This window comes from Dromiciops gliroides, chromosome 3, assembly GCF_019393635.1.
Source record: "Dromiciops gliroides isolate mDroGli1 chromosome 3, mDroGli1.pri, whole genome shotgun sequence".
NCBI classification, from domain to species: Eukaryota; Metazoa; Chordata; class Mammalia; order Microbiotheria; family Microbiotheriidae; genus Dromiciops; species Dromiciops gliroides.
In genome coordinates, this window is record NC_057863.1 from 597,098,566 (window position 1) to 597,116,123 (window position 17,558).

The 17,558-nt window shown below is 42.7% G+C and overlaps 1 protein-coding gene across 1 annotated transcript; it reads left to right on the forward strand.

Moving 5' to 3' along the window:
- Nucleotides 1-4,136: 4,136 nt before the first annotated feature.
- On the forward strand, nt 4,137-14,974 carry LOC122750578 (antizyme inhibitor 2-like). Its single transcript, XM_043997327.1, has 9 exons — nt 4,137-4,150; nt 4,783-4,942; nt 7,391-7,564; nt 8,281-8,453; nt 10,216-10,350; nt 10,757-10,922; nt 11,220-11,367; nt 13,164-13,261; nt 14,753-14,974. The coding sequence occupies exons 1-9, from the start codon at nt 4,137-4,139 to the stop codon at nt 14,972-14,974; spliced, it is 1,290 nt and encodes a 429-aa protein (XP_043853262.1).
- Nucleotides 14,975-17,558: the final 2,584 nt, after the last annotated feature.

Sequence of the window (17,558 nt, forward strand, 5' to 3'; positions counted from 1 at the left end):
ACTCAAGAATTCTGGCTGGTTTTGCAGAGTCAATCCAAAGTCAGGAGAATTTCAGAGGAAATATAGATTGACCTTCCTAACTAACTAAAGGAAATTAACTCGCTTAAGACAACCTTCAAGTCATGTCAATCAATGGACTTGAATGTTACCAGCCAGTTAGCTTGGATCAAGGTGGAGTGACCCACCTCTGCCTGAGATGGGTTAAGAGACACTGGAGAAGGGTCTCTCACTCTCTTGGCATTCTTCCCTCTCCTATGCTGCCCTCTGGCTCTTGTTCTCTATTCTAGGTATGTAGGGTGTCTGATCTTTCAGAGCCATGTGCTCTCTCTTCACTAATATTTAATATGCTTTGATAAATACTTAATGCCCTGAACTGGTGCATTATCCTCTAATTTCTAAGTGACAAATATATGATAAACCCCAGCTAATTTCCCCTAAACTTGGGACAGTAGTAGGGCGACCACATACAATTTTATTCACCACAGAGGTGACCCACTGACCTTCTGGTGAGTCACATCTATTCCTCAGACATCCAGCCTTATGGTACTACCATAAAGAATTGCACTCCTCTGGAAGAACGTAAACGTAGGGATGGTGGAGATAGCATTCACTTCCCATCAGACCTACATGGTGAGCAGGAAGTCCGGAGTAATTTGTATCATGGCTCTTTCCCTGGTAGGTCCCTCAGCTCCAGGGTCATGAACATGATCCTCTAGACTCATCCATAAGGCTATTGCTCAGAAACGTCCAATACTCCTCCAGGAACCTGAAATCCAGCTATTTCTACCACTTAATCATGAGGTTACTCTCTCAAAGGTGCTGCCTGTTGAGCTGAGAGGATTTTTTGCTGATGCTTGATCCAGGAATCCTCCTGCAGAGGCTACTGCCTATCACTGAGGTTCTGTGGAACTGAGAAAAGTCTTTGTCCCAAGGTGACCATGAACTTGCCTTGAGACAAGGCTCCCAGTGAATGGCTTTGCATTTATCCCCAGATCTTATCTTAGGGATCCATCTTAAGGTCCATACTCAACTCTCTCTGGATCAATTTGGCAAGTTTAAACTGGTCTGCCAAGTGGTGGGAGGGTGGCTTTAATCCCTCAAATCTGGAATCAACCAAGTCATTCCTAATCTAATCACTCCTCCTCAGGGAAATAAAATGAGGCAACAAAAATCTAGAAAAAGGAAGTGTCCACTTGGCACATCCAGATCCTTCTTAGGAAGATACAATCACCATCCCAAAACATCACAAAGAAAGATTCTCTTCCCAGTACAGGCATACCTCTTTTTTATGTGCTTTGCTTAATTCTGCTTTACAGACATTGTGATATTTAGAAACGAAACATTATTGGCAGCCCTGCATGAAGAAAGTTTATAAGATCCATTTTCCCAACAACATGTACTCATATCATGTCTCAGTGTTACATTATGGTCACTTTCACCATATTTCAAACTTTTTCATTTTTATTATATTTCTTACGGTCATCTCTTATCAGTGAGCTTTGAAGTTACTGTTGGAATTGTTTTGGAACACCATGAACCACACCCATATAAGATGGTATATAAAAACTTCATTGGGGGCACCTAGGTGGAGCAATGGATAACACACTGGCCCTGGATTCAGGAGGACCTGAGTTCAAATCCAGACTCAGTCACTTGACACTTACTAGCTATGTGACCCTGGGCAAGTCACTTAACCCTCATTAATGCACAAAAACAAAACAAAACAAAAAAAAACTAATTGAAAATGTGTGTGTGTTCTGACTGAGCCATGATCTGGCTGTTCCCCATCTCTCTTCCCCTCCCTTGGGCCTCTCCATCTCCACAGAGACAACAATATTGAAATTAGGCCAATCAATAACTCTGCAAAGGCCTCTAAATATTCATGTGAAAGGAAGAGTCCATCCATGTGACAAATTTCATTATGGTCTTATTTTAAGAGATTGTCACAACCACCCCAGCCTTCAGCAACCACCACTTTCATCAGTCAGCAGCCATCAATATCAAGGCAAGACCTTGCACCAGTAAAAGGATTATGACTCAGCAAAGGCTCAGCTGATAGCATTTTTAGCTATGAAGTTTCTATTTATTTGTTTGTTTGTTTGTTTATTTTGCTGGGCAATGAGGGTTAAGAGACTTGCTCAGGGTCACACAGCTAGTAAGTGTCAAGTGTCTGAGGCTGGATTTGAACTCAGGTCCTCCTGAAACCAGGGCCGGTGCATTATCCACTGCCTCACCTTGCTGCCCCCCAATGAAGTACTTTTAATTAAGGTATGTACATTGTGTTTTTTAGACATAATACTATTGCATACATAATAGACTCCTGTATACTGTAAGCATACCGTTTATATGCAATGGGAAAGCAAAAAATTCCTGAGTGGCTTTATTGAAATGTTCCTTTTATTCTGGGGTTTTGGAACTGCCCCCACAATATCACTGAGGTATGCCTGTACACTCAGCAATTTATTCATTCCCCAATTCAATTCATTCCCAATCTAATCACTCATCCTCAGTGAAATAAGAATGAGGCAATGAATACCTAGGAAAGGGGAATGAGAAGGTATCCAATTGGCACATCCACAGACTTCTTAGGAAGATACAATCAGCATCTCAAACAAAGGTTCACCTCCCAGTACAGGCATACCTGTAGATCATGTGCCCTTAATTAAACCCCATTGGATAAACAAATATCACAAGGCAAATGCAAGTAGAGAAAAACCATAGCTAGTGCTAGCATACCCTTGGCCAGGATACAGACATAAAAGAAAAACCTAGTGTGGGTTGGGAGAGCATGAGAAAGATCAAACAGCAATACCTTGAGCGTTCCTAGAGGATGAAATCTTAAACTTCTCAATTTCCTATCTTCCTCTGAGCACAGAATGCAAAGAATTTAAGTGAAAAGTCCAAATTGGTGAATTCACACTACACAATAGGAGACTGATTTCAATAGTCATAGAGGGGCAGCTAGGTGGTGCAGTGGATAGAGCACCGGCCCTGGAGTCAGGAGTACCTGGGTTCAAATCTGACCTCAGACACTTAACACTTACTAGCTGTGTGACCCTGGGGAAGTCACTTAACCCCCAATTGCCTCACTAAAAAAACCCAAAACAAATCAATACTCATAGAGAAAAAAATAAAAGTAAATCAATTGGGGTGAGATGGTGCTGATTCACCCTAGCCTTTCATGCTTCTACAAATTCCTTGGAGTCTGGAGCTACTTGTTTTGTATTTGAATCTGTAATTGCCAAGACAAAGGCTGGCACCTGGTAGGTATTTTAATGAAAGCTTGCTGTATTTGCAAAGGTATTACCTAATTAGAGATTCTGAACACCTGGGCAAAAAAAAACAACCAAGAAAGAAGGCTGATGCTCTCCCAGCTCCACTTGTGGGAAGGCTCCTTGAATCAGCTATTGAGAACATTATTTCATCCAATGCAAGAGGCACAGAAAAGGAAACATTGGCACTCTGCTGATGGGGAGTTTAAGGGCAAATGGAAGAGCTGGGCCTGCAACAGACGGAATACCGGTCTACCTTGCATTTGGAAAACATACACAGACTTAATTTCTCTCTCTGTTTCTTTCTCCTCTCTCTCTCTCTCTCTCTTTCTCCCTATATGTATGCATATAGACACACATGTGTATATACATGCTATATACATGTATATTTATACATAAAAAGAGCACTGGGTTTGGAGGCAAAGGACCTGCACTTGAAATCTAGCTTCACCACTTTTTACATGTGTGACCTTGGGCAAGTTAAATTTTCTAGGCCTCAGTTTCCCTAACTGTAAAATGGGAAAGTTGGACTAGATGATGTCAAATGCTATTTCCAGTTCTAAATTTGTGATCTCAGGTGATTTCACCACCTAGGAAACTGTGTGACTGTTGTTGGGGGTGGGGAGAAGAAGGGTGTTGAGAAAAGTAAATGTCAAGAGGGTAAGACTCAGGATCCTAAGAGATCAAAAGTGGGAGGGGCAGGATTGAAGTATAATTCCTTAAATAGTCTCCTCTCAACATTCATCCACTGCCTGGAAACACTAGCCTTGCCTTGCCTGGGTTCTATTCTCTCCTTGCCAAAAGGTTTGCTTCCACCTGAAGCAGCAATTTCATCACTTCCTAGTCCAGAGGGGTCAGTGAAGAATGTTGGCCAAAAGGTGAGGGCAGCTTTGGATAACAATGCTTGCATGGGTATGGGGCAGCCTCGTGGCTTCCACAGGTTGATGTGTAACCCTAGTGTTCTTAGAAGATGAAGACAAAAGAATTTTCAAGGGCTAATGGTAGGAAATTCAAAGTCCACAGAAGCTAGGGAGAGTACACTAAGAATCTTAGTCTGAAGGATATTGATACCTGAACTCCCTGAGGTTAAATGGGCTCCCCAAGTTTGCAGGACTGAAAGGAGCCTTTTGACTCCCCAGAGCCAAAGGGAGACATCAGGTGTTTCAGAGGCTGGGCTTGTGGGGAATTTCTATTTTTTTCATGGATATGAAAGGACTTTTGAATGTAAAAGAGCTGTTTGAATGACAGTGATAGGTCCATAGGGTGCATCTAGGAAAGAGCCAAAATCTTCAGCGATTTGTGTCTTGGTTCCTATTGGCAAAATGAGAGATCAGATTTGATGATCTCTGAAGTTTTTGTCTTCTCTAAATTCTAGAATCCATTGGAGAAGATTGTTTCCAGCAAGGGAAGGAGGTGAAGTCCAGTGCCAGATTATGGGGGGAGGGATTGGGATGGGGTATTAGAATGAACCAGAAGACAGAAATCTCACAGCCATTTCTTCTCTTTCCAGAACCTGTCTTCAAATCCTCTCTGAGGGGCCAGAATCCATCAATGAAGCTCCTAAGGGGGCTGGAAGCCCTGGGGAACTACAAGAGCAGGTGATCCTCCTAGAGCCAGGAACCTCTGCTTGGAACCTTGTCCAGGAAAAAATCCAGGCACTCTCAGACTCGGTAAGAGAAGATGAGGCATGAGTTCTGAGGATATTGGGAAGTCAGGGAAGGAGGGACTCCATTCTTGAAGGATCAAACCTATTTGCCATCTGAAAATGGAGAGTAAAGATGGGAGCCAGAGTGCCTGGGTTCATCTCAACTCTCCCAAGAACTCTTTGGGCAAATGACTGCCCCATTCTGATCCTTAGTTTCCCAAGTGAGGAAATGAGGAGGTTGCTGCAATTCTCTGAATCCTTCCCACTGACATTCTGTGTTCTAAGATCCTTCTTTGTTCTAACAGTTTGTTCTAAGATCCCTCTCATCTCTAGTGTTCTATGTTGTAAGGTTCCTTCCAGCTTGACAGTCTATGTTCGAAGGGCTTTTAAAAATTATATTCATTTATGTTCTGCTTTCTCATATTCCTCCAAGTCCAGACATCCTATGTTTTTTGTTTTGAAATTCCTTGGGTTCTCATATTCTATCCTCTAAGGGCCCTTTTAGATCAGCATTGTCTTTCCCCACTCCAACATTCTGTTTTAAGGTCCCTTCCAACTAAGAAATTCTATTTTCTTTTAAATTCCATTTTCTTTTATTTTCAAAGGAAAATCTAGCTCCTCTTGTCCCATTTTCCCCATACTCCACATTGAGGAGGCAAGAAAAATAAAGCTCCCATTACATGTGTAATCAAGAAAAATAAATTCCCATACTGGACAATGACCCACTTTCCCAGCAGTTTTCCCATTTCCTGGTCCAAAGGAGTCAGTGTTGTCACAGAGGAATGCTGGACAAGAGGTGAGGGCAGCATTGGATAACAATGATTTTGTGAGCATAGGGATACCTCAGAGCTCCCAGAGTTTGATGAGGGTCATTCAAGTACTCTTAGAACAAGGGTTCTCAAGAGCTGATTAGAGAATTCAAAGTTGTTAGGGGCTGAGGGATAGTGATCCCTGAACTCCTTGGGGCTAAAGGAGGTCCCCAAGCTCTCCAGGATTAAAGAGAGCCTTTTAACTCTCCAGAACCAAGAAACATATGTGAGGAGAATAATGAAGATTCTCAGGGAACTCACCAACCAAATTAGATTTTTCAAACATAACCACCCCCCCAAATAATGATAATAATAAGGGCATTTATGTAACACTTTAATATTTGCAAAGAACTTTACAAATACTGTCTCATTTGATCTTCACAACAACTCCATTAGGTAGATACTATCCTTAACCCTATTTTACACAGTGAAGAAACTGAGGTAGACAGAGACTAAGAAACTGTCTCAAGGTCACACAGCTAGCAAGTATCTGAGACTGGATTTGAACTCAAGTCATCCTGATTCAGGTCCAGACCTCGATTCCCAGCACCAACTAAATGATAGAAGGGACAAGTAATAGCTGATGAATACAGAGTTATGAGTTTCTCCTGTAACAATGTGTCTGGAACTCTGATAAAACTCAGAATGAGCTGAGGCTGGTGAGAAAAGAAAACCAAAATTAATTTGGGAAGTTATAAAAGTTATATTGGAGAAAGAGAGGGATTGAAACAGGGATATTAATAGTGCTACAGGTGGATGGGATGATGATAACATATGAAGGTGAGAACTAAGAACCAATCCACTAATTTCATTTCCGTATTCTCTGCAGAAGAGAATTATTTTGGATGTGTCAAACTAACTTCTTTTCTTTTTTCATACGTAGTGGACCAGAAGGTGAGGGAAATTCTGAAGACATAGCTTACCTAGATTTTAGTGAAGCATTTGATAAAAAAACAAACAAAAAACTTCTTATGCTAATTTTTGGGTAAAACAATGGGAGATGCAAGATAGATGATTGTACAATTAGGTAGATTCAGAAATGGTTGAATGGCTGGAATCAAAGTGTAGTTGTTAACCGGGTCAAAGAGATGTCTACTTGGCACGTCTTTTGTTCAGTGTTCTAAAGATCTGTACTTGGTCCTGTGCTGTTTAACGTTTTAATCAATGTTTGAATAAAGGAAATGATGGCAGGCATAACAAATTTGCAGATAGCAGAAAGCTAAGACGCATAGCTAAAACCAGAGGAAGACAGATCCAGAATTCAAAAAGATCTTTAAACCTAAAATATTGGGATGAATCAAACAGGATGAAATTTAATGGTCATGAGTATAAAGTCTTGCACTTAGGTAGTACAAGTGGTACTATGTTCACTTTGCAAGATGGTGAAACTGAGGCTTTGAGAAATTATATGACTCAATGAAGGTCTTATGGTTAGAAAATATCAGAACCCCAATTTGAACTCAGATGTCCTGATTCCCAGGGCAAGTCTCTGTCAAACACGCCATGTTTGATTGCCAGTGGTTCCTTCTTCACAACTGCAAGGAACTGCTTTAATTAGTTGTGATTTGGAGTAAGCAGAATACAGAAGATCATAGCACAGTGAGGGTCAGGAAAGTTCTTCATTATACCACAGAGATGACCCTACCCTACTCTTTCACCCACAGGTTGAGAGAGATGCCTTCATGGTGGCTGACTTGGGAGTTCTGGCTGAGCAGCACCAGACATTCCTAAAAGCCTTGCCACATGTGACTCCTTTCTTTGCTGTGAAGTGCAACAATAGCCCCAGTGTGTTGCAGGTGCTGGCCAACCTGGGCACTGGCTTTGACTGTGCAAGTCTGGTGAGCACCAAGGAGGCCTGGGAGTGTGGCTGCATGATGGGAAGTTGGAGGATTTATGAGGGGCAGAAAGAAAAGGTTCTTTGAAAGACTTAGCAGCTCTGGATTGAAAAGAGTAGCTGGGGGCAAAGGAGAATTATAAAAGAACTCAGGCTGTGGGTCCATGGGGTTGAAAGGAAATCATAATGTGGGCAACATACTCACACATCAAGAAGGGCCACTTCTTCCCTTTCCTTTTCCCATTGGTGACATCTCCAGTAGAATTCATCTAGCGGCATGGGGCAGGGGAGATTCAAAACCATGAACAGGAGGCTACCAGTGAAAGCAGCATCTATGTGTATGTGCTTTTGGACAGGGAGGAACTGACAACATTTTGGTCACTTCTTTTCCTCCTCCTCCCCCCCTCCCCCAACCAAGAACTCCTTGGGAGCTCTCATCCAGGGAGCATTAAATCCATCTATGCCTCTCCAGTAAGACTACAATATTTCTTCTAAGGGACTCGTGTTTTCTAAATGGAATGGGAAGGAATGGGGATGGAGTAGGACCTAAATGTCCAGGATCTCATGACTGTATCCAATCCTTTTCCCCTGGGCTTTCCAGAGCTCTTGGGAGCTTGGGCTGGGGAGGGGAATGCTCCATTGTGTCTAATGAGTCCCCCAGATTGAGGATGTGAGAAGGGTGCAGCCCCTAGAAGGATGACCTCTGCTCTGCTGCCTTAGGTGGAGCTGGAGCAGGTTCTGAGGATGGGGGTTGCCCCCAGCCGCATCATCTATGCCAATACTTGTAAGCAGATCTCTCACATCCAATATGCTGCCAGCCATGGAGTCCAGCTGATGACTTTTGACTGTGAGGAAGAGATTGCCAAGGTTGCCAAGTTTCACCCCACTGCCAGGTAAGGGTGACAGAAGAAACCTGGAGCACACCAATGTTAGCATCAGGTGCTGGCCAGTGGGATCATGGGACAGGCAGAGATGGTCTGAACCCAGAGTCCAAGTAGACCTGACAAGCAAGAGACAGAGAAGGGGGAGAAGGCTTCCTCATCAGTTTCAGCTTCCTCATTTGTAAAATGGGGATAATAATAACATTTCCCTTCTGGGGATTGTTGCGAACATCCAATGACATAACATGAAAAGTGCTTTGCAAATCTTAAGGTATAATATAAAAATAATAGCTATTATTGTTGTTACTGTTAGTAATAATGAGTGCGTGAATGAATAAGATTGATGAATGATAGATAGATAAAAATATGTGTGCCTGGTCACTGGACATCAAGGAGATCCAGGGGCTAGTGACAGATGGATATCCCAGCACATTAATAGAGCCACAGCATCAGAAAGTACTTGACACAGGTGAGAGGCAGAGGTCTGCTACAGGTGACATGACCAGACCATGGAGTCCCAATTAATAACTGGTGATAAAAGGAGGTATCTCCTCCTGCTCATGGACAGGGAGGGACATTGGAAAGTGACAGACAACAGCCTTTAGAGCAAAGCAGGAGAGGTTCAAGGCAGGATGTAGCTAGGGGAAGATAAAAGCAGGTGCTAGACCCTGGGGTATGAGCTGTGTGCTCAGTACTATACAATAGTACTATACAATAGTAGGTGGGCATAAGGTCTAGACAGAATCAGCAGCTAGGCTGACTCAGGGGAGTCTGGGAAATAAGGAAAAGTAAAGATGGAGTGGGGGTGTCTACGAAAGACTCCTGGAGCCACAGGTCTCCCACTTTCTTTTCTTTCCTTTTTGTTTTCCTTTTAAAATTATAAACATATTTTATTATTTTCCAATTACATATAGAAATAGTTTTCAACATTTGTTTTTATAAGATTTCTAATTTCAAATTTTTCTTCCTCCCTCCTGTCCCTGCGCCATTCCCCAAGACAGCACATAATCTAGTATAGGTTATATATGTACAATAACAGTAAATATATTTCTGCATTAGTCATGTTATAAGAGAAGAATCAGACCAGAAAGGAAAAACCTCAAAAAAGAAAAAAACCCCACCAAAAACAAAAGAAATAGCATGGTTCAATCCGCATCCATATTCCACAGTTCTTTTTTTTTTCTGGATTTGGAGAGCTTTTTTCCATCATGAGTCCTTTGGAACTTTCTTGTCCCATTGTATTAGTGAGAAGAATTGAGTCTATCACAGTTGATCAACACATAATATTGATTACACTGTGTACAGTGTTCTTCTGGTTCTGCTCATCTCACTCATCATCAGTTCATGCAAGTCCTTCCAGGTTTCTCTGAACTCCTCCTGCTCATCATTTCTTACAGTACAATAGAATTCCACTACATTCATATACCAAACTTGTTCAGCCATTCCCCAATTGATGGGCAGCCCCTCAATTTCCAATTCCTTGCCACCACAAAAAGAGCAGTTATAAATATTTTTGTACATGTGGGTCCTTTTGCCTTTGGGTCTCCCACTTTCAAAAGCTTCCTATTCTGTAGAAGTCAGGTGAAGCTTTAGAAAGAGCACTAGCCCTGAGTCAGACCTGACTTCAAGTTCTGTCTCTAAGACTAGACATAGGACTCTGGGTAAGTTGCTTCACCCCTAAGGGCCCCTGTAAAGTGGGGATAATATTTGCACTATTTACCTTAGTAAACCTTGTTAAGGCTTGAGAGAAATGTGGGCTGTGGTTCCTTGGCAGGTTGGTCCTCAGACTCTGGACTCAGGACAGTGAGAGCTTGTTTCCCCTGAGTGCCAAGTTTGGGGCCCCCCTGGACCAGTGTGGCCATCTGCTGACTGTTGCCAAGGACCTAGGAGTGACTGTAGTTGGCATCTGGTGAGTCTGTCTTTAGGGACTTCTACTTCTCCCTGGGTGCTGGAAAGGCAAGAGGCCTAGACTAGGAGCCAGAAGGCCTGGGTCCAAACCCAGGCTCTGCTACTGATTTGCTATATCAATGACCTTGACCTTTGGCCTTGGGCAAATATCTCTCTTTCTCTGGGTCTCAGTTTCTACTCTGTCATCCAAAGACAATGATGTCTGCCTTGTGCTCCTCACAGAGGTTTTGTGAGAATTTGTAAACTGTGAAGGGCTTTGTAAACAGAAAAGCATTTCTGTTTATGCATCTCTGTGTGTATGTATTTGTGTCTGTGTAGGAACCTTTCTATGCTTATGTGTAAATGAGTACAGAGGTAGCCTTGTGTCTTCATGCATGCACACTAACAGGATGCTTGGCTCCACTCAGTTTCCACGTGGGTTCCGGCTGCCAGACGCCACAGAGCTTCCACCAGGCCATTGCAGATGCCCGGCATGCATTTGACCTGGGCCTCCAGACTGGGCACCCAATGAGCCTCCTGGATATTGGAGGGGGCTTCCCAGGCAAGAAGGACTTTGTGCTTCCCTTTGAAGAGGTGAGAAGCCAAGATGCAAGGCTGGAGGGGCTGATCTACATGGATCACTTCTAATATCTAAGGAGAAAGATGCCAAGTCCTGAGAGATGTCAGATATCTGCCTGGCATGCCACAGTGCAGGGCCCCCAGTAACATCCCCATGGGACAAGTGAGCACCAGGCATGAGACATAAGCAGCCATATGCTGAGGGTCATGGAATAAGTGGGTCCATGATAATTGGCTTAGCTGGAAGGGAGTAGAGGCTTGGTGCCCAAGTAGGGTGGTCTGTACTGATGGAGAACATTCTCTTTCCAACAGATGGCAGTTGTGATCAACAGAGCCTTGGATCAGTATTTCCCAGAAGGCAGTGGAGTAGAGATCATAGCTGAACCTGGCTGCTTCTATGGCACCAAAGTGTGCACTGCTGCCATTAACATCATTGGCAAGAAGGACGTGATGGAGCAAGGTGTGCCAGGCTGTTGTACAGGTCTTGTTAGACTGGGATAACTTCCCCAACCAGGTCATGGTCTTTGGACTTGGTCCATAGCGTGGCCGAGGGCCAAACTGACACCCCAATCACAGCATCATGCAAGTAATCTCAGAGGAATCTAGTCCAACCCCCATCTGAATACAAACACCTCATTTTCCTTCTCACCCATTTCTGTCTGGTACCACTATTCCCATGATGGCTCAGCATCAATGCCTTGGGTTACACTCGACTTTTCACTGATCCTCTCCCTTCTCTCTCATATCCAGTCAGTTATCAAGTCTTGCCAAACCCACCTCTGAATGGTCCTTTTATTTTTCTGTGTCATATTCCTTTCCTACCATCTGCCCAACTACTTCAGTAGCCATCTAAAATGTCTGGCCCCTTCACTCTTTTCCAGCTGATCCCATTCAGCTAGACTATATCTAGATATTATATAGGTATAAATATAGATAGATATAGAATATAGATAGATATAGAATATAGATAGATATATTATAGATATAGATAGATGATAGATGATAGATAGATAGATAGACAGACAGATAGATAGATAGATAGATAGATAGATAGATAGATAGATAGATAGATAGATAGATAGATAGATAGATATAGAATATAGATAGAGCTAGAATGGGCCTGAGAGGCCATCTAGTTGAATGCCTTCGTTTTACACAGGAGGAAGTAGAGGCCCAGGGAAGCTAAAAGATTTGCCCAGGCTTACACAGATGGGGTTTGATTTGAGCCTAGTTCTTCTGACCCATTCAGCTCTGAGCCATTCTCCTCCCACTTGACAATATCACTGCTCCCTCTGATGGGTCTTTGCAGGCTGCCAGGTTCAGCTTTATTAAGCAGAGACCTTACCAAGGCACTGTTCTACTCAAACATTGTCAGCCGTTCCCTCCTGCCATCCAAGTAAAGTTCAACATTCTCTGCTTGGTATTCAAGGTCCTCCCAAGCAGATGCCACATTCTCTTTCCAGCTCTATCCTATATTACTCCTATCCAAATAATCTATTCTATTTTCCAGAGAAAATGTGCCTAATATGATACAACGACAGATATAAAACATTCCATGTCCTCAAGGAGCTGATGTTCTACTGGTGTTGGAGGTGGGGTGGGGAAGGGACTTGGTGCAGATAAGTAAATACAAGATACATGAACACATACAAAACAATTGCAGGTGGGAGAGGATACTAACAACTTCATGGATCATGGAAGACCTCATGGAGTAGGTAGTACCTGAGTAGTGCTTTGAAGCAAGCTAGGGATTCTAAGAGGCAGAAGTGATGAGAATAATAGTGGTTGCATTTTAGACACTGGAGTCTATTCATGCAAAGACACAGTCAAAGGATTGAAATATCTATGAGAAGAATATGTCACTCCTTTGCTAAAGAATCTTCACTGGCTCCCCATTGCCTTTAGGATAAAATAGAGACTCTTCAGTGTAGAATTTAAAACCTTTTACAATCTTGATCCAGTCATCTTTCCAGGCTGATTACATATCATAGGCGGGATTGTGTTATGCAAATTGTGTATTTCCCCTGTGCCTAGCACTAAGCTCTGTGTAAGGAAGAAAGGTTCTCAGTAAGTGTTTGTTTATGAACATTTCTCCAGCCTCTACATGCAGAACTCCAGATTTGGAAAACTCACAGCCTCCCTGGAGAATAGACAAGTCCAAAAGGGAAGAGAGCTTAGGGGGAACATAACAGGGAAGCACAAGCCTCCCTATCCCACAAATATCCTCCTGACTGAGCCCCTTTCTTTTCCCTGAAGGTGGCCGGAGACTGATGTACTATCTCAATGATGGATTTTACACCTCTTTTGGAGTTATTCGGAGGGAGAAAGAAACAAGGATACCTCATGTGGTGAAGGCAAGAGGGGCAAGGGGACAAGAGCTGATTTTGACTGTTCTGGAAGTAGGGCAGGAGAAAACTTTATGGAACGTCCTGGTATAGAACAAGTCAGCTGGAAGGGGCTTTATTTCGTAAGGAATTCAATTACTAAAGAGCGAGTTTCCTAAGATTTCCAGGTCAAGTGTGGGCCCTCAGATATAATCTTAACCATCCTTCCCCAGCCTCTACTCACAGCTTACCCTGAAGACAGTAGTGACTGCCTAATGTGTTCAAAGGTGACCAGAATGTAGCTGGTACCTCTACATCCCAGCTGTTTAGGAGAGGTCATAGAAATGTTTAAAAAAGGAAATTGATTAAATTTGCTGCCTATACTTTTCCTACATTTAGCAGCAATTGTCCTCTAAATCAGCGATTTTTTTTTTTCTAGAAATTTAGCTGAGATACCATAGGGGAAAAAAGTCTATACACAGAACTGAAATACAAATAGTGAGATTTATTGAAGAATATGCTTTACAAACTGAGACTGACAAGAGATTAAGGGATTTGCTCAGGGATATCCAATTTAAGTGCCCACGCCAAGATTAGAACTCAGGTCTTTCTGATTCCAAATCACATGCTTTAAGCATAGGTGTAGGATAATCTTTGCAAGTGTATCTTTTGGAAGTAGAGATCTAAGTAGTTTAGAAACATGGAGCAAAATATTTTCGAATTTTATATTTATAAAAGTCCTAAACTGTGAGCCTATACTTAATATAAATTATGAAAAGGAGTAGAGCAAATAGAAACTGTATATAATGGAATGCATTGTGGCATTCATGATGTACCTGGCTCTAGTACACACAGCTATGGTCCCTTGGAACTTGCTTCCCCTCTCATCTCATTCATTCATTCATCAAACATTTAGTAAGCATGCACTGTTCAGGATCCTATGCTCAGGTATAGGGATGTAAAATTTCAATAAGATAAAGACCCTGTCCTCATGAAGCTCAAAGTCTGGTAGGGAAATAACCTTTAAAAAACAACAACCACCTATACTGTGCAATATTATCCAGGAAGTTCATGAGGGGATGAAGGTCGGTGTGGAGTGGAAATTTAAGAAGAAAACCTGATGGGGGTGGTCTTTGGGTTGAGGTTTTTGTTTGTTTGTTTATTGGTTTGTTTGGTTTTTTGGTGAGGCAATTGGGTTTAAGTGATTTGCCCAGGGTCACACAGATAGTAAGTGTTAAGTGTCTGATGTCTGATTTGAACTCAGGTTCTACTGAGTCCAGGGTCCGAGCTCTATCCACTATGCCACCTAGCTGACCCTGGGTTGAGTTTTAAAGTAAAAATGCAACAGGAAAAGTGAGTAGGAATTCAGCAGGGAAAGAAGGAGAGGGAAGACATTTTAGAAACAGAGACCAGCATGCTCTAAGACAAAAAGAATGGTAGGGAATAGGAGATGGAGGTGGTGTGAGCTAAGAGTCATTTTATTTTGGTGAATCTTCATTCTCTCCTTCCCATCTGGTACAGAAGTTTGATGGCAAGCCACTCCTTTACCCCTGCACACTGTGGGGTCCCACATGTGACACCTTTGACCGTCTGGGTCCAACAGACATCTTGCTGCCTGAGCTTCATGTGGGTGACTGGCTGGTCTTTGAGGACATGGGGGCCTACACCCACACCTTAAGCTCCCATTTCAATGGTTTTGCACGGCCTCAGATGAGTTTCACCATTCCTTCTGAGCTACAGTGAGTAGGAGTGTGGGACTGGGAATGGGGATCTGAAGAGATAGCCCTCCAGCTACCCTCTCCCTGGGCCTTGAGCCCTTTCAGGAGGGAAAGAGTGTTGGGGGGCCGGGCTGAACTCCCCCATGCCACTGACCAGAAGATATCCCCTCCCCCTGGGTAACTAGGCAGATTCTTTGACCTAGGAATCTGCCTTCTCCAATACATATATACTCAAGTAATGGGTAAAGGTCAGAAGAAGTTTCTGGTAGAACTAGAGTGAGAAACTGCTCTAGCTTGACTCCCAGAGCTTTCATAAGACCTCTATCCCACTGTAACGATTGGAATAACGCCACCTGCTGGATACTTACTGTAGAGGAGTTCTGCCCATGAAGGGAAGGTCTTTGAGGGCAAGACCAGGAGTCAGGAAGTGACGCGGGCTAGTGGGAGGAGGAAGGAAGAGACTGGCGCTCAGTCTCGCTCTCTTTCCTCTGGACTCTGGCGGAGAAGGGAGCTAGAAATGCGCTCTCCCTTTAATAGATAGGAATCTAGACCTTTCTCTCTCTCTTTACCAAATTCTTATTCTCCTTAATAAATGCTTAAAAGTCTAACTCTTGCTAAAGCTTATAATTTATTGGCGACCACTAATTAGATATTTTAGACAGACTAGCTAGAATTTTAGCCCTTAACACCACTTCCCTTCCAATTAATCCCCATGCTCTACCAGCCAACTTCTCTTAGCCCATATCCCTGCCCCTTAGAACTTTATGCCTAATTGGATAACAACAAATTGACTTGAAATTCAAAACTTGTATAAATATCTTGAGGGTGACTGAGTGAATATCTCTCCACTCCTGTGTAACACAGATCTATTTTCACAGATACCTTCTGGACCCAGTGCTTTAAACTCCATGAAGAGAAGTTCACAATGGATGGAACTTTCAGGCAGCCTGACAAGCCAGTGAAGATACTATTTAGGGAGGGAGTATGGGGAATGGGAAATGCTGAGGGCTTTTGTACCTTCCTTTGTCACACCAAGAGGCCTGTCTGACCATGTATCATGACCTAAAAAGTAATCTCTGATAGTTGAAAATAAAGTCTTGCTTGAAATTGGGCTTGAGGTGGAATAGAGAAAGAGGAGGGGCACAGGCTATAATCAATGCAATGCATTTGCAATCTTTGCACAGAGACTTGAGAATGTAATGAAAGGAGCCCTGATTTTGTAATCAGCAAACTGTGCTCCACTCCAGCACCATGACTTGTTAGCTCTGTGACAATGGACAAGTCATTTATTTACCCTCTCTGGGCTTCAGAAGCTCAACTGTAAAATCAAGGGGCTGGATGAGATCATTGCAATGGTCTGTTTCAGTTCTCATTTTCTAAGATACATTCAGGATACTAAGTAAAATAAATGTTACATATATTCATCTCTCCAAATTTCTGCCTCCTCTTTCCAAAGAAAGATGACCAAACCCCAATATTTCTTTTTCTCTCATGATGACAGTGCCTGATGTACTACCTTGCATAAAACATAATAAACCAATAATTAAATAATTGATTGATTAATTAATTAGTAATTAATAATAAAATTCAACTGTCCACTTTTGTTTGTTAGCTCAATTCATGGTGCCTCCTTTATACATACTAGGTGACAGTTGTCAAATAGTTTAAAATCCAGTGAAGGCATTTGGAGGAATTCAGAGTGTGGTCATTGTTGTTTAGTCATTTTTTCTTCAGTCATGTCCAACTATTTAGAGGTGTTTTTTTCTTCAAAGATATTGGAGTGGTTTGTAAAGAGCATTAAGTGACTTGACAAGGTCACACGGCAAGTGAGTGAGTGTCTGAAGCCACATTTGAATTCAGGTCTTCCTGAATCCAGGCCCACCACTCCATCTGGTGTACCTCCTAGTGCCTGCCGCCTCTCCCCCCAGAGTATAGTACCTGTAGTACTCAAGCTGTTCTCTGTAGGGTTTGAGCAGCATTCTCTACCTTTCAGCAACCTTCAATCCCCCACTCTGGCCATTAGGTGGCATTCAAAACCCTAGCTCTTCAACACCCCCACTCTTACACACAATATACCCATCTCCCAGCCCCAGTCCCATGACCCCTAATTTCATTCCCCTACCACCTATGATTACCATTCACTTTTTTATTAAAAAAATTTTTTTGTGGGTTAAGGAGGATTAAGTGATTTGTGAAGAGTCACACAGCTATTAAGTGTCAAGTGTCTGAGGTTGGATTTGAACTCAGGTCCTCCTGAATCCAGGGTTTGTGCTTTATCCACTGTGCCACCTAGCTGCTCCCACCCCCAATTTTTGTTTGTTTTGGCAGGGCAATGCGGATTAAGTGACTTGTCTGGGGTCACACAGCTAGTAAGTATCAAGTGTTTGAGCCAGGATTTGAACTCAGGTCCTCCTGAATCCAGAGCTGGTGCTTTATCCATTGCACCACCTAGCTGCCCCATTACCAGTCACTTTTAAGCTTTTCAATTTACTACAGGAAAACAGGCTTACTTTTCTGACATGTGTGGTTTCCTGAGGTCAAGGTCTAAAGGGTGAATAAATAATACTTTTTACAATTACTATTCCCATCCCCCATACTTATTTGCCCTT

What these genes read in the sequence shown, in the direction of transcription:
- LOC122750578 (XM_043997327.1), top strand. An exon ending in TCCAGGCACTCTCAGACTCG is followed by an intron (nt 4,943 to 7,390) that starts GTAAGAGAAGAT and finishes TTTCACCCACAG; the next exon opens with GTTGAGAGAGATGCCTTCAT. An exon ending in GCTTTGACTGTGCAAGTCTG is followed by an intron (nt 7,565 to 8,280) that starts GTGAGCACCAAG and finishes CTGCTGCCTTAG; the next exon opens with GTGGAGCTGGAGCAGGTTCT.